Source organism: Poeciliopsis prolifica, unplaced genomic scaffold (assembly GCF_027474105.1).
Source record: "Poeciliopsis prolifica strain line A6 unplaced genomic scaffold, Auburn_PproV2 SCAFFOLD018, whole genome shotgun sequence".
In the NCBI taxonomy this organism is placed as follows: Eukaryota; Metazoa; Chordata; class Actinopteri; order Cyprinodontiformes; family Poeciliidae; genus Poeciliopsis; species Poeciliopsis prolifica.
In genome coordinates, this window is record NW_026562393.1 from 6,114,483 (window position 1) to 6,132,759 (window position 18,277).

General features: G+C 37.0%; 1 protein-coding gene across 4 annotated transcripts in view; it reads right to left on the reverse strand.

The window, feature by feature from the left end:
• Positions 1–18,277, reverse strand: part of LOC129367920 (disintegrin and metalloproteinase domain-containing protein 12-like) — a 98,498-nt gene that overhangs the window by 39,378 nt on the left and 40,843 nt on the right. For all 4 annotated transcript variants that reach the window (XM_055042608.1, XM_055042607.1, XM_055042606.1 and 1 more), the window contains exons 4-5: positions 8,876–8,954; positions 1,409–1,485 (exon numbers count right to left, since the gene is read on the reverse strand). In XM_055042608.1, the coding sequence (XP_054898583.1) occupies positions 1,409–1,485; positions 8,876–8,954 (156 nt within the window). The remainder of the gene's footprint in view (positions 1–1,408; positions 1,486–8,875; positions 8,955–18,277) is intronic.

The following is an 18,277-nucleotide window of genomic DNA, read 5'->3' on the forward strand; positions in this document are numbered from 1 at the left end:
AAGAAATCATTACTATGTGGTGGAAAAACAATAATTAATCTGGAACTTGATTACACTGCCTTTGTAGCATATATAGTGGCATTATATGTTTTAAATGATAGAGCGATTTTTTTTTCTTTCAAGTATTTCTCATCACATAGTTTTTGCAAATTAAAGTAATTTGAACCTTGCACAATCTATTTGAACCAAATGAACTTATACCCTCCCAGAAGACTAACAGCTGTCAACGCTAAAGTAGGAACCCATTTGTGTCTATGAGCAGGACAAGCTATGTGTCGTTATGTTTTGAAAACCGTTTTGTTGGTCCGTCATTGAGCGGGTTTCATAGGAACTAAAATAAATAAATATTAGGTCAAGAGCAATTCATCTGAACTCTGCAAAATCACTCTGCAGAGGGTTTGAACTTTTTGGCTGATTTATGAAAACCTTCCGGATGCTTCCAACAATATCGTAGCAATCATTTCAGCAGTTTGACATATGCAAACAAAGAGTTTCCAAACCTGAAACGTTTCACATGTTTAAAACCTCACAGTCATTTCTGTAACTACATAAACTCTCTCATCTCCACTGAGTTTATTGCAAAAAAAATACTCTTATTCCTAAAAAAATGATCTGCGGCAATTTGGATGTAAAACACATAACTTTTGTGGTTAAAAGTGGTGAATGTCACTGAAAGTCTAAGTAGAGCATATGAAATATTGAAATATTGCAAAACTATGCATGTAAATACTACTGTCAGCACAAGAGTAAGGACATATTTTTTTCTTTCCTTATGAACTAATAGCTACTGAAAGAACATGGATCTATAAAATAATAAGAAGGCTTTGGTTAGCCAGGAAGGTCTTATCGAGATACAACATTTCTTGATCCAGGCAGCCTTCATCAAGATGGCTGTTTTTACTGAAACACTTTCAAGTAAAAACATAAAATGTGCCAGCTGAACACAGTTTTGCTAAAAAAATACAGCAAATACAAGTTTCATAAGTGTTTTTAAGAATGTTTGAAATACAAAGGCAGAAAAATGTTTGAGGGCTCATGATTTGATGAAGGTTATTCCGAAGACATTGATAGGCTTGCAATGTGATAACCTCTAGTAACCTTCACCAAAATTTTGAATTTCAATGGGAGTCATAGATATTAGTGTTTCATTTAAGTGAATCAGAATACATGGGTATAAAAGCATACAAAATAAATACAATGCAGCATACTTGTCAAATATTGAACATCATACAGTGTTTTTCATCAGCCTGACAGTTATGCACTGTGTGTCGGTCTTTCACATAAAGTACCAATAAACTACATTAAAGTTTGACGTTGTAAACTTTAATGGACAACTGCATGTAACTAAAAGTGAGGTACTGTATGTTGAAGCAACACTGACTATGATAATATTAAAAGACAAATTTACCTAATCCCAGCACAAGTGCTCAGACTGACATCTGACTCCAGGTGGCCCTCCACCTTTCCATGGTAGTAGCAGTTTGCCTATAGAAACATAAATAAAAGAAAAAATGAATTAAAATAGTTTCTTTACACCAGAATAGCAGGAATGAATGAAAACACAAGGTCAGGTTTCTACAAAGCTCCAGCCATAGCTAAGCATTTTTGAAATATTTTTCTCTTAAACAGATGGCAATAATGCAAGTCTGAGTGTCACATTTCCTTTCATAAGTTTTGCCGTCTGCTGCATTCCCAGGTACACACTTTCACAGACCACCTGTCAAGTGGAAAGAAAGAACATAAAGAAACTGAATTAAGTCCATGTTTATTGACGAAGGCCTGGCAGAAAATGGGTGGGACGGAAGTGTCTGGTTCAGAGTAAAAACAGGACCCTGGTTTTCTCCATCACTTAGGCAGCCCTTACTCAGGTGAGGTCTGACCGACAGCACCTCCACACCTCTGTTTGGCTAAAAACAGAAATTTGTGTTTTCCAGCCCACTTAGAGTCCCTCTAAATATAGAGGGGAGGCAGTAAATGTTAACGTCTTCCTCCTTTTAAGGGGCTGCATCTCCAAAGGCAGCTGGTTTAACATTATCGCTGTCAAGAGGATTCTGGGGAGCTTGAAACCAAGCTCATCCTGATTTTTGCATCATTATGAGACTTCATAGTAATTTTAGCAGTGAGTGTTTTCTCACGCGTTAATTAAAACCACCTTACGAAATGGTGTTTTTAGTCTCATCACAGACGTCTTTGAAAATGCATAAAATGTCTTAATTTGTCTTTTATTGGTGAAAATCTCTGATTACTGTATTCAAGATACATTCAGGAATGTCTTGTTAAGCAAATTGCATGGAATAAGACGAAGTAACAAAAATCCAGGGAAATCCATGCACAAACAGGAAAGGTTTATCAAGGCATGGGCCAGTCTGAGATTCCTTACAGCTTAATGAAAGTGAGTAATATCATGACGGTTCTACAACATTACTATCCATAAAGGGAAATTTCTAATAAGTTTTTTTGGAGGGGGGTAGGGGGTGGTTGCATCAAAAGTTATTTAAATGAACACATTATTTGATTCTGATGTGAACTTGTTAAGTGGTTATTGCACACTAATATTCTGTTCTTCAGAAACCATTAATATCTTCTATAAAAATGATCATTCATGTCTTTTGAAAATGAAGATCTTTGAACAGTGAAATACTTTTTAGAAGCCTAAATATAAACTTTATTTATTTCTTTATTGTTTTGTCCAAACAAATTTGCTTCTGCAAATTGAAATCAGGTCTATTGCTTAGTGACAGAAGCCAATATTAGCTGGACATCAATGTTACGACTGGTGGCTCTGTGCTAAAAATGTCTGTGTTTTGTGTGGCTGGAAATATTTCCAATCAGCTGAGTTGATGTTTCTTAGAAAAATAAGGAAAGTATGCAATCCTTCTTTCAGCCTGCTGACCAGCAGTGTACAGCAACACGCTGTCAAGTGACAGTTCTGCTTTACTCTCTGCTGTTTATAGCCTGAGTAAATGCCAACCTCTCAAATGCTTTTTCCAGCATCTCTTCAAATGGATTTTAAATCATAGAAACATTTTGACATAGTATTTTGGTGGCTTTAGTACACCCACATTCCTGTCTCCAAACAGATAGATAGCATCTGAACATTTACCATGTGCTAAATTCAGAGAAAACAAAACAAAACAAAAAAAATGTGATCCTTTGTTGGCAATGTGATGCCTCAGAGAATCTCTTTCTTTCTGCAGACTTCATCTCTGTGCCACACCCTCTTAAAAATATAAAATCTTCAACATAACATACAATGCTGGAAAATGCAGCGGTTTGCTTTTGAGTTTATTGCTGCATGTTAAGAAAGACAAAAGGCAGATGTATATGTTATGAAACATCTCACACCAGCTACACCTTAAAGTATGAAGTCAACAACAGTTACTCCCCATAAGAACAGTGGTCCAGTTTTGAGAGATTGTGGTGTAGCAGAGGAAACGGCGGTAATATCTGGAAGGTGTTTGAGGGAGTTTCGCTCAGTGATGACTTCTTGGCATAAAGTAGTTCTGCAGCCTAGAGCTATAAGGCCTCTCCAGTGTTCTCCAAACAGGAATAGTAATAGAACTGATGAAAGAGGTGTACTTCATCCTTGAGATTGTTGTTTGCTCTTGGGAGGCAGTGTCTTTAAGAGAGGTTTTCCATTTCAGTTTGGTTTGACTCCAAAGATTTTCCGGGATGTTTTTAATTACTCTCTGGATATTTCTCTCTCTATGTGCTTCTTTTGAGTTTGAATACAATGCCAGAATATTATATCGCTCTTGGAACAGTGTGGTAGTTAAAGGCACTGTTTCTATTATGTGTCCCTAAAAGGCAGAGCCATCGTTGCTCATGGTGCAAGGGAGTTTGCCAAGCCTGTGAGGTACACATGTCTTGGATATCATTCCATCCAATAAAGTACTGGTAGGGTATACATTTTTATGTGAAAATTACATTTTATAAGGTGAGATCAACAATATGATGTCACAGCTAGATAATAGGGGTATAATGATCGACTCAGTTTAAAAGTCTAGAAGATATTACGTCAGATGTTTGTCAGTGTTTTGGGGAAAAATAAAAATTGCCATTTTTATCTTTTCCTCAGTTGTGGAAAAAGTTTTACAAATCCCACAGCATGTTTTATGGAGTAAATCCTCATAATAACAGAACAAAACATTGCAAATGTTTCAAATTATGTTACGGATAATCTCTGTTCAGTGCGGCACATTTGTGTAAATATTTGGCTTCAAACCAGAGGTGATCAAACGCTGTCCAGACTGATGCAAAACAGCCAAGCAGCCCTTCAGGGGTACGGTAATAGGAAACTCAGAAGCAGATGTCAGCTTTATTGCTAGCAGCTAACAGGTACCCAGTCGTGCCGTTCTCTCAGTGCTTAAAGTTAATCTTTATTCTTTCTGTGAAATTGTCAGTGTTCCTTTTATTTTTTTATCTTAACCAGGTACCCAACTTGTTCACCCACAAATATTATAAAAGTAAAGGAGCCGTCTTCAATACTTTCTTTGCAGGATGCTGTCGATCAGCTGGACCAGCCATATTTTTATTGACCAACTCTGTCAAACAACAAAACCCAAGAACTGCTTCCTCTCTTCATTCTAAATGAAGACTCACAAACATGGATACAAAGGAGTTTTAAACTTAGGGTGTTTAGCTCCATATGTGGGGATCATTATGATACTTGAGCTCATTTCACCACATTAAACCAGATGGTGTCAGCATCAGCACAGTGAGAATGACTTCACTATGATGAGCTATGTAGTCGTGTTTATAATCATTAACATGAATTTCATTCACACTCAAGTAATTTAATAGGTCTATTAGGTGGGAGTAATGTACCATTCAAGGCTTTTTCAACCACCCATGAAAGCTAGAAAAGCAGAAGAAAAAAACAACACATACTGTGAATCTGGATGGGTGCTGTTTACCGTGCTCTATTGCAAATCCATACATTTGCAGTTTTGGTTTCTTCGCCCAACAATTTTATGGGGACAAAAACTAGTCTATCAATCATCTGTACTTTCTTGCATCTTTTCCTACATATGTTCAGGTGTCTTTGTACAAGTTTGACTGGCAATAACATCAACAAAAATGCAATCAAAGTCTACAGTATGGAAACATAATTATCTATTTGCAATGGAATCTACGAGTGGGAGGTCTCTCACAGTTATTTCTGTTTCATTGGTGATCTTTGTATTTGCCCTACCAGTCATCTGACCAAACAGAACCACGAAAAATGACTTTAGTATGAAATCTTCAGGAAAAATTTTAATAAAACTTTTAATAAGTAACATTTCAGCATTTTTTTAAAATCTGGATTGTTTTTCAAAAATACTTAAAATACTTAATTGAACTTTTTCAGATGCAGTTCAACAAAGCAAAAGCTTCATGCTCATAGAAAGACATCCCTGGTGTATCAGTTGTTATTTTTCTAAATAAAAAAATCTGTTCATTAACTTTAAATTATAATTTTAGAAGATGCATTTATATATAATTGCTGTACAATGTTTTATAGGAACTCCCGAGTTTTGTTTTCTGAAATAATAATAGACCTTAGTAAAGTTAAAATTGTGCAAGTCCTAGCTAAACAGAATGTGCATGTGAATATCTTTCAAATTTGCTTTAAAACAGGGATTTGAAACTAGTCAAATCTGTTGTTTTGCAAATAGTCTAAGTTAAGGCCCCACCTCAGATTAACTGATATTTCCATGAATTTATGCAGTCAATGATAAGAAATTATGTCTTCATGTCGGTGTGGCTCCCAGGAGGTGAAACACAATGGAGTTTAGTGGGCGTATGTTAACTGAACACAGTCAAACAAGTGTCTTCAATTTCAGTATCTCAGTCATTCCTTTTAAAATGCACTGTACTTGAACTTTTTGCACACTTCACATAACTAGGCATGTTACTTCAGAAGGAATCTGGTTGTTCTGGAATTCATGTTAGAATTAATGAACTACATGCGACCCAAAATATTTGTGTTCGTCTGCAACATTGTCAATAAAATCTGTTACCTTTGTGAACTTAGGATCACAAAACGTAAGAAGTCTGAGAGTTATGACAGGGTTTTTGAAGGGGCTGCATGGGAACACACTGACATTTTTCATAACAGGACAATCTGTAAAGCTCGTTGACAATCTTTTGTTGATTTGCAAATTTTTCATTCAACAAAAATCCAATGGACAACAGATTTAGAGGAATGATCTCATTGAATTGTATATAGAATATAGAACCTTATCAAGACTTCTTTCTGCTCATTAATATGTCTCACTGGAAAAAAAAAAAACTAATATGATGGTTCTATTTACAAATTGCAAAACAAAAAATACATAGACAGGGTATTACATAATATCTTAATCTATATATCTATATAGATATAGACATGTATGTATATATATACACAAATATATATTAGTGGGAAGGAAAAAGCTGAATTTAATGCACAAAGCTAATGCTACCGCCTCATGTTTCTTTGATGAGATCATGACTTTGATGCATTACAATAAGGGATATGAATAGACTTTTTGTTTCCGCAGTTCCTGCATAAAACAGAGAGGAAAGTGCTTAAATGTAAATATATCATATCTGATATGATATTAATCACGATTTAGATTCATAACTAAAACCCAAAATTATAGTGGGAGAGAGTCCTTTGTGTGAATCCAAATGCGTTTTTCTTTTTACACATTAATTATTCCAAGCTGATTATTTAATATCCCTTGATGTGATTGATAATCCTAATGGATGGCTTTTGTTGCAGCACACTTGTTTATTGGTCTCCACATGGACTGAGATTTAGTGAGAAGGGGAGTGGGTATTAAACAGGATTGGGAAAAGAGCTGATTCATGCCAGAGCCGCTCCCAGCAGTACCCCATTTGTTGACAGCGAACTGAATCCGCAAGATCCCTTTCCCAGATCACTATATCAGCCTCCTCCCCACCGGCTGGACAAATAAATTAGCTACACCTCAGTCTCAAAAGATCTGGCTGTTTTCAGGAAAAAGATCCTCCCTTTAGTAGCTGGCTCATGAGAAAGGAATGAGGAGAGGGGTGGAGGTCAGAAGATGTTCATGTGTTCCTGTAGTCGGACAGTTTAAAGGTGTCCAACTTTAAATTACTTAGCTTAATGTAAGCATTCGCTTGTTTTGGTATATGCAGCTCAATCCTACATTTCAAATTGCGATCAACTTATTCTTTACTAATTTGGGTCAGGGTTCCTAACTGAATTCAGTTCTTTCTACATGTTGCAAGTGTATTGTCTTTGACTGGACCACTGCAACACTGAAGACGAGGCCATACTAAGAAAATTTGTGCATTTTTTCTGCAGTTACTGAATTTCTAAGAATAAAAGTCACATTTATTACATTAACTTTAATGCACATGGGGAGAGGCATTGTATCTGCAAATGCCTGATCTGAAATTACTCAAGTCAGCCAGACAGCAGAAATCATTTTCTCCTGATTAGCTTTTGTAAGTAATCACTGAGCCAAATACTAAAAAAAGTTTGAAAAAATCTGCTTTACTCAAGGCAAAATACTTTCACGCACAAATTGGGATAATCTTGTTATTTCTAAATTTTCACTAATTAAAAATGGTATCTGTATCAAAGAAAGTACAGAATATCTCAAAGTCAAGCGGCCAGAAAAAGCCTGATACTTCCATGTTTGTTTACCATTTCAATGTTAGCATCACATTTTACAAATTAATATCAATGGCTGGACAGCTAAGTACGGGTCTCTTAGACTCTACCAGGCTGGGCTGATACAACTCCTTCATTCTCTTTATGCTCTGGAATGAGAGCTATTATAATGAGCTGAGAGAGCCCCACTGGTGAAACAGCAGACCTGGTCTCACAGCAATTTTAAGTAGAATATATTGTCTGTTGTACCAACTGGACTGCACATTATGTAATTCAATTAATCCATTTCTTATGCCTTTCTGCTATACACCAAATAGCCATTGAGCTCAAACGCACACCGTGTTTCTGACGATTTCTTGTGACATTTAATTGCTTTCCAAACTGCAGAACAAATCCTCTCAAATAAAGCCAGCTCGTGGAGCTACAAAGCGTAGAAACTGCTCCATGCTATTCTAATTATCTTTTTATTTGCACCAAACCTCAAAATGAAGAGCATTTATTGGTGTGATATTTATGCAACCACGGAATATACTTCCAATGACCCAGAGTATTTAAATGCTGAACATATTTTGCTTGGGGTGCTTAATTGAGCTTGATAAATATGAGCAATATTTATCATAGGATTGAAGCAAAATGGCAGAGTATGTAAAAAAAAGTAATTTGTGCAGCAGCAGACCAAGAACTATAGGTATGTGCAAAAAATTAATAAGAGCCAGATATTATGAAACATTGTAATCCATTTGACAGACTTACAGACATATTTTATATAAATATGCTTTCTCAATTTGCCCAGTATAAAGTTCAAAAATGAAATGAATATTTCAGTCAGCGTGACTTCTGAAGTGCACTTAAATGTTCACTAATTCAAGATATTCGTGCGGACCTGCATAACAAACCATTTTTAGGAAAGGTTTTAAGCTTATCCATTATAAACGACTAGAGCAGTTCCCCAAAACGAAGTCTATTTTCTGACCCCTGTCTGCCTTCATTCCATCAAATATGAATCTACCTGCTGAAAATGGGCCCACTCACCCACACTCCTAGAGCAATTCCAGGTGGCCTAAAAAAGGGAGTCTGACTGCAATATCAATTTAACTTTGCTTCCTCAAGTCACCCTAATATTAGCACCATTGAAGCAGAACATTCACATGGAAAGAGTTTAACAGAACTCCAACACTCATTTGAGATGCTTGGTAGCAATCCAGAAAACATCACAATTTTTGTTACTGAAAATAAAAGGAAACGTACCGTGAAGTTGGGAGGGCCTGTGACTGCACTGCCGTCTTCCAGGTAATGGGTTTCCATATAGTTACCAGCAAACAGCCCCCTGGAAAGTAAAAATAAGAAAACAAACACTTAGATTGACCTTAAGGGGCTTCATCAAATACAAAGGAATCAATAATCATGCCTCAAACCGTCCCAACACCGAGGTCCCTGCATGGAAGATAAACCATCTGATGCAATTTAACACTTAAAGCCGCTTTAGGATTGCATAAATGAATCTAAGCTGCTGTGGGCATGGACAAGGAAAACAAATTAAACAAAGCCTGTAGTGTTATTTTCTATTAAAAACCTTTCATGGCTTGTGCACCCACCATGACAAAACATTGAACATCAATCAATAACTCATTCCATGATACAACAGAACAGAAAGCCGTTCAGACACTGTTGACAAAATACTAAAGAAATTGAAAAATTGTTTTCATTTGCAAGTTTAAACTAATTGGTGGTTAGACTTAATAGCTTTAATGCGGTTCTCAATTTGACTTCATTCTTGTTAGAGACGTGCTGAAAAATTAGCTGGTGCCTGGAATCTGGCATAATAGAACTATGGTGATGTGCTCTGTCTTCCTGGTTTGAGTGAGAATGTGAGCAGCACATTCTGGAAACATTCTCCGGGTGACAGAAGGCCGACTTTGTAATTGTTCTGATGTGACTCTGAAGGTTCAGCTCTTAGTCCATCGCTACAACCCAGATTTCAGTACTGGTTGTTGGTTGGTAGCTGCAATAGCTGAAGCTGTACACTGACTCTTTTGGTTCAAAAATAATAACTGATCCTTTCATATATTCATATACACATTCATATACACATTCTGTTCAATCCATTGGTTTATTTTTGCTTAAGTCTATGTAATAAAAAGTTACAAGGAATGCATGTTTGTAATATTACTAATATTATTGAACAATTGTACATTTTTGAAACCAAAAATAATTGGATCACACCTAGATATTTCTGTTCTTGGTAGGCACTATGATGCTGTAAAAATGTGATATTTTTAATCATGGTCAACTTGCCGTAACATTCTCATTCCAGCCAGTCTCATTTATTTTCCATTTCATTTTCTAAGAACCCAGGAAGTTTTCTGGGATCATTATTCCACTTAGAGTTGCTGCTGTGACTCGAGTCCTTTATAATCTTTCAGTTGCTGCCTGCTGTCTTCTCAAACTGCACAAGACAAACAATATGGCCGAGAGAAACTTTTTTATTTGGATGAGCTTTGCACACTCAAAACCCTGGGTGTAATTTCCACAGAGAGCTAAGTGATCTAAATTCTACTGTATCTCTGTCATATTGGTGACTTTTTGGAGGACTTTTGTTTGGATACTCAGAAAGTCATTTTGTGATGCACAGGCCACCTTTATGGCTTGATCCAAATATCTAGCATGCAACATATTTTGTGAGAGTTGTTGAGTATGGTGTCAGGAATGGATGCAGATGAGAAGGAGAAGGCAAGGAGGCATGCGAGGATAAACTCCAGAAGACACCACTGCTTCACAGAGCCTTATTTAAAGAAAATAAGGAACCAAATTAGTTAGGATACACTCAAATAATGCAGTCTTTAACATGAGTCATTATAACATGATAGACTAATAATTGATAAAAGATTCTAAAATCAGTTTTAAGTGCAAACATTTTGTCTTTGTTCAAAAAAATTGCCAATTTAAAGCTACTCTTATGGTGACTGCTGAATGTGGTGTACAAAGACTTAAAATAGAGGGCAACACTGAATCAACAGCGGAAAAGAGAACAGCATAATGTCACAAAAAAAGTGTCTCCCTTGCACTTTGGCATTTACATGTGGAATCCACTATTTCTACAATCAGTCCAGTGGACCACTGTGCATACAGAAAGCACATGTTCAATGCAACATTATAGGATATCTACAGATGTTTGGCTAGTGCTCAGCAGAGAAACAAACCTCTACAGGCAGCTGGCTTCTCTTACTGACCTCAGCACTTACTCACATCCCAGCTGGGAGCTTCAGCTGCAACAGTCCAGGGAGGGGGGCTATTTTGTTTGGGAGCTGTCAGCATGAGACACAATGCTTCCCCACCCTAAGTGCTTTACTGAGCCAAAGACCTGGTAATAATCACAGGATCAAAGCAAGGCTCTAGAGAAGAGAGAGCCAAATAAAATGATGTGTTTCTGCAGACTTAATTAGGTCTATGTTCTCAACTGGACCCACGAGCTCTGCATCTGCCCATGAAAAACAACCCAGTGGGGTGAATGTGTCATTTTCTCAGATGGGGAAAAAAAAAGCAACAAAATAAATCCATCTTTTATTGCAGCTGTGTAATGACATACTAAAAATGCAGAAAACCCATCTGTTTACATATTACATGATTAACATGTATGCAAATCAAGAACTAACTGTTAAGTAAAAATCAGGGATGCCACAAGTGTTGCAAACAGTTTTCGAAAAAATAAATGGATCCTGGAGCATTTTTTTTAATATGTAATTCATCATTCCCTGTGAGGATGTCTCAGTACTCTTAATAAGCAATTTATTACCTCTGGCTCCTCATGTGCTGTTTAGTCCTGACATGAAGCCAATACCTATTAGCCAATTTTGAAAATGGGAAACACAATAAAACCATTTAAATAGGGAAGATTTGTGTTGATTTCATAAAGCAGAAAGCAGCTTCAAAAAAATAGTTACTCTTCTAAACATTTCTACATCTCCACTAAGAGCAATAATCTAAGAAAAAGAACTTTTTAAAATCTCACTGTTCTAAAATAAACCGTTTTTTGTCCTGCAATTTTAAATGTCTAGATGCTAAGTTTGCAACAAGCTATAAGAAATCTAATTTGAATTATGTATTTTTGCCAAATCATAAAAAGACTGAGTTTTTTGACTAATAAAAGTTTGTATGGGTGAAGTGGGAGACAGTGGTTGAATACATGGAGAACTACTATGTTCCCTCTGTTGAAAGGTTTCAATAGGCTGTTGCAATACAGTTTTATGGAGACATTCCACCCAAAGAAGATAGCTAAGCTAAAGTCCGTTTTGACATGGTCAGGCTATGAAGAAGGTAATTCTGCATTTACCAAGACTCCGTAAATCATCAAGACTGTATAGTGTTTTTTATGCTGGAGTTAGCTAAGCTGAGCTGTCACAAATCTGGTTTGTTCCACCAGTTTTGTCTGCTCTTTATTGGCTCCCTGTCCCTTACAGAGAGGTTTTTAAAAAACAAAAATATAAATCCCCTTATGGATATTATTACTGTTTTATTACTTACACTGGAAGTAAAATACAGACTCTGAAGCTTTTTTGAGAAGCGAACACAAAAATAAATAAATAAAACAAATCACGGAGCTTTGCAATAGACTCATCAAACTGCACTATAATCCAAATTGTGAAAACTTTCCAAGGCTTCCCAGCCAGCTGACAACACTTAAGGGAATATCTCATCCATGCCAACCAATGGTCCAACAGCCACCTACATTATGTGCTGAATGCCACAAGCCAGCTGCCCCACATGGCCTCCGCAGCTCACTGTTTATCAATCAGTGGGAAGTTAATGATGCGAAGGGAGAGGGTGGGGTCACGCCCCTCCATTTAAAATGCATTACCCACAGGATGAGCCCCCAGCACGGCTCCATGTGACTGACAGTGAGCTGGCACTGAGGGAGACTTTTGCCAATTAATATGACACAGAAGCAGTCTCACAGAGCAGGCTGCTTGACATTAAAAAAAAAAGCACAACAACTGAAAATGTGACACTACGGGGGGTAAATATGTTTGCACTTCTGCCAAATGAATTTGTTTCCACACTTTAGAAAACAGATAAATATTTGTAAACATCTCTGCAGATCTTAGTCTCTCGCATATGCTCGCAGTCGACATCTTGAAATACTTCATGAGGGAAACAGGTTTTAGGTGAGAGAGAAGATTTGATATATTAGTAATTAAGTTAGTGATCTCACGTAACGTGAAATTCTGAATACCACCAAAAGCAAAATGTAGCCAGATTTCATTGCCATTTTTTTCAGCTTTTGTCTCAGCCTACAATCTTTCGGCATGGAGTTTGTATGATTTCCGTGTGCAGGCGTAGATTCTGCCTGGGTACTCTGGCTTCTCTAAAATTGTTCCTGGGTGCAAACAATCATGCAAATACATGATTGTTTGCATGCATATGCATGATTGTTTGCACCCAGGACTCCCCATCTGCCTTTGTGTTGCCCTAATGTTCATTTTGTCCTAATGCAGTAATCATAAAAGCAGAATGGTCACATGAAAGAGACATAACACTTTAAAAAAATTACCCAACCCCACGGCAAGACTCACAATCTCCTTTGGAAGTGAATCCTGCATGTGAGAGCAAGTAGAAAGCTCATATTTGTCAAATCACTGGGAAGTTTTGCAAAAGCAAATCATTTAGATGAAAATTATAATTAGTGTTAGTAATAGTTGTGTTCTGCATACAACAAAAATAGATTATGCCAGCTGCTAGAGTGTCCATGTATCTTCTTCTGCTGCTGCTTTAGTTTAACATTGTGAAAATTGTGTGCTTTTAATTTTAAGGGAAACTTTTTCTTAACTTCTTCAAACTGTAAGAAGTTCAGTGGTAGATTTACACACTTGTACTGTTGTAACCAATAGAAAAATTCAACTGCAGTGGCCACACTTCTAAATGAAGCACTAAGATGTTTCAGGCAAAAATATTGCAGAAATAAACAAATTTGCACTAAAAACTTATAATTTGCACAGAAACAGAAAGATAGCATCCTTAAGGAGAAATTTAGACAGTTTTTTCTGCAAAAACAAGTTAATTTGGGGTTTAGATGTTCCTTAATGTTGCAGCTACTTGGCAGCAAACATAATTTATTTTCTATAATGAATAAATTAAGGCAGTAAGAGCGTGTAGAACTTATAAATGTGAAATTTCACACGGAAAAGCGCATTTATTTCTGTTTGTGAAACTTACCTCACTAACTTTCTATGACTACTACAGCTGTCTGAGGCTACTCTTAATATTAGAGAACAAGTTAGATCAATGGGAAGCAATTTCAGAGTAACACACTCCGATATGTCTCATTAAATGTGTTCTTAATAAGGACTTCTGAACAAACTGGAGTTAAGTGTGATAAATGGGAAACTGGAGTCTGACGGTGGGACGAGGCAGGATGTTAGTAATTATGCACAGACAAACACTTAGACCAAATGACATCATGTCCAAGGAGGTACATAAGACGCACAAATACCTCTTCCTGCTGCAGTCAGTGCTACACATTACATTGAATATGAAGGACTTGAGGAAATGTGGTGCTAATAATGGCCCTCTGCTTTCATGTGGCTAGAACCTAGATTCGCTTGGAAAAGTCATGGGGGGAAATAGAATTTTTTTTGCATGAGAACCCACCCTGGAGCCAGAAAGAGCTTGCCTCAGTGTTAGAAACTTCGCCTTTTTCCAGCAAGGGAAAAAGGCCAGTTGTTCTGGCTGTGATCTCTCTGACATCAGGCAGCGCTGGAGGCCTGTGCCAAGTAGAGCAGAGAAGCAGAATTCCCCCTGCTAACCCTGAGCTCAATGTAACTTCTAGCCTACATGAAGCATGTCATGAACACAGGCACTAAAGCATGCCAGGAAATAGGAGGGTGGAAAACAGGGTGAAACAGCAAATAATAAGAAAAAACCTCAAAGGTGTGTCTTTTTGTCAGGTGTCAAAAAGTCAATTGCACAAAATCTAAAGCTTTTCGTGTTTCATTTAAACCAAGCAGGATTGTTGGGCTTTTCTCACAGTTTCAAGTCATCATAACAGCCTCATTATGATTCTTAACACCTGTGTGGCATCTCGGGGATGGATAATTGGCCTGTGAGATGGTCAAGCGGACTGGTCATTATCAGCGGAGACACGCAATTACCACGGTGACTGTCACCTGGAGATTGATGTGGTTAAGCCCAAGCATGCCCTGTGAAATCAATAAAATGTCATCTCTGAGCAGTGTCTGTGTGATGGATTACCCCACAGGTTCTCAATTGCAGAGACGGGATGATGAATACGACCCTGACAATGGCTAAGATAATTGGAATAAGGAAGCAAATGCGACGCTAATCTTTGATTAAGTGTGAAAATAATGCCTTAGTTACTACAACTGTATATATATATATATATATATATATATATATATATATATATATATATATATATATATCAATAGTTGTGTTTTATGTACTTAATGTGAGCTACAGCAATTTCATCACATATGATCACTAGAGCGAGAAATAGAGAAAGACCCAAGAGAAATTGCAGAACATATTCTGTCATCTTATGTGGACTGGTTGTTACAAGCAGTTTGAAAGGTTAACATTTATGCATTCTGTGAACTGAGTCCTTACAGGAAAACGGCCGAGTAGAAAAGTTTCAAAAAGAAAGTGAGATGTTATAAGCATCTGAATATACAGTTAAGCCTGAAATCATTCGTATCCATGCCACATTACGGTGAAGAGATAGCTCTAATTTTCCCAGCTTAAGGAATAATAGCATTCTGAAGTGACAACACCAGAATCTTAATTTCCCTTTAAAAGTTGGATCACATGGGTCATTCCCTTAGATTCAAACATTTATTTTCCTTTTGTCTGTGCCTACCCACATTACACTCCTGCGTGCCTATTTCAACTTTCAAGAATAAAAAATATCTTAAAAAACAAATGCTTCACTGGTCGTTCACTCTTTTCTTTCCACCCTTACAATCAAGCTGAAGATGTAGAGTCGGTTTTTACACATAACGTTGTCTTCCCTCTCTTGTTTCTTCCTCTGTTTTTACTTGACATGCGATGTCAAGTCACATCTGGCTCTCATTTTGTTCTCCTTACTCTGCCAGAACATGTCACTCAAAAACATAAAATGCACACACTCAACGGTATCCATGACAGCAGTCAAACTCAATATTGCATTCACGTGCTCTCTAATTAGTCACAAGCAGGCAATGCTGTCTTATTTCTGTTTTAACGACATAAATAGTCATTTTATTGCTTATGATATCACTGATCGCTGAGGGCCGGGGGGAAACTAATCTCATGTGAATAATTAAGTGCAGCTGATTTGCTCTGTGTGAACTCTAACACAAACTCTGACACTGTATTTTAGGTGCATTTCTGATTCTCATAATCACAGCCAACTAAGTGATATGCATCTAATTTTATTAAAAATACAATTAAAAAATGGCTAATTTTAGCCTCTTTTCAAAAATGTATCTAGTTGTTATGTGAAACTAACCAAACACCTTTACTGACAGACGATCCTTCATCCTTCTGTCTTGTCCTATCTGCCTCCAGGGCTTCTTTTCCTCTAAGGCAGAGAGCGTGTCTCTGTTCTGGCTGTTCTTATCCCTCAGGGGATCCTCTGGTTGTGTGCGGGGGTGTGGGAGAGTCGGAGAGGGAAAGTGCGTCTCTTGTTGTGTGGAACTGCGCCTGCATGAGTTTGGCTGCTTCATATGATTTACGAGCGTCTGTGTGGGAGCGTGTGTGTACACATGCAGCCAAAGCCATAGACTGTGTTTGGGTTTCACACAGAGAGAGTTCAAGGCTCATGGATCATGCAATACATTCTGTACTTTCAACACTATCAGTAAGCTGCAATACACCCCTCGTTTGATTTCATGAAGTCAGCGCATCCTGCGCTGGAAAATCAGGAATTGGTTATGAAACTTGTTTCTCAGACACATCGAGAAAACACCATAAAAAGGCCAGAACAGCCAACGTTGAGCAACTTTGAAAAGTGTGGTCTGTTTACTTACGAGGTTATCCTTTTGTAGCAAACATTTAACCTCATCAACAAGATCAAAATTCAAAAAGTGAATAGATTTAAGAAAAAAAATTATAATAACTTCATACAAACTATAACTTGCATTCAAAACAGAACTGTAAATATGCTAATGTGATATATAATTCACATATAAAAAAGGCCCCTAAAAAATTATCTTATTTTGTCAAATTACAGCTTTGGTGTGAAATCGCTCAGGCTTAGATTAAATGAAGAGTGCCAGAATCAGAGAATCTCAGATTTAAATCACTGCCATTCTAAGATAAATTCAGGCTTTAATCTAAACAACTCCAGTGCAGCTAAAGTTGACTGTTTAGGTTCAACCTTCAACTCAGGATTTTTTAGCCTCTAGCAGCTTTTCTTCAAGTCTTACTTCATATTTAACTGTATTCATCTTTCCATAAACTTCCCTCTTCCTGCTGATGAAAATCATCCCAGAAGAATAATCCCGATTATGGAGCCAACGTGTTTATTTTCCGCCATACATATCGTTTTGCACAGAAGTGAAAAAGGTTAAGTCTTGGCCTCATTTAACCACAGCACCGACTGCTGCATCATCTTTTTAGATCGGGAGAAACTACAAACTGGAACTTTTATAAATTTCTTTCAGCAACTCTTTATTTAAGGCCAGATTTGTGTTTGTGTTCACTAATGTTCTCTGAGGCCTTCTCAAAATGCTGAGATTTAACTATGACAAATGTGCTGCTTTTAATTATACAAACTTTGATAGTAATTGTTTGCACAGATTTTTATTTACGGGTATCAGAGTAAAGGGGGCTAAATCTTAATGCAACTTATAGAAATACTTTCACAAGGCACGATAATAAAAGGCTATAGATAGAAAGTGATTTATTTAATATTCTACTTGGCTTAGACTAATACGCAGCCATAAGATTTATGTACAGATTGAAAACACACTTCTTTGTGTTTTTCCAATAATTACTTTCTTTGTGTGTTGGATCATTGTGCCACAGGAGAGTACTTTAGAGAAAGCACAACAGAAAGGTGAGAGTAAAGTCATTCTTCGGGGAAGTCAGGTTATTAAAACAACTTCCAGGAAACCCATTAATTAAAACGGTTAGCAAAAGAACTGGCCCAAAGCAGCAAAGGTCAAGCATGAGCTGGATATTCACAGCAGCCTTGTGCTTTAACTAATAAGCAACAACGGGACTTCAGTTAGACCAACAATTCTTTTCATGACACAAAAAACCCCACTACAAACACCTAAGGATGTTGGTACTTGTACGCTCTTGCTCCATTTGCATTCCTTCAGTGAAATTAATAAATCAAGCACTTTTATCCAATCATATAAAAATGACTCACATGCAATTAAAGCTGTGATGATGGCATTGAAAGAGGAAAGAAAAACTGAGATATTAAAGGTCAGAATCTGAACATCTTTGCAAACGTCACTCCCTTTGGGTGAGTCAGAGATAAAATGTGTAATCATTGTATTATGTTCCACAAAGGGTTCAAATTGTCCTTTCTAATAGTTTATCAGTATATCATACATATAATTGTAAAAGTATGTAAAATGATGGCGTTTACAATGAATAGTTTTAGTCATACGCTTACATCGAGCTTACATCAGCTGCATCATTTCC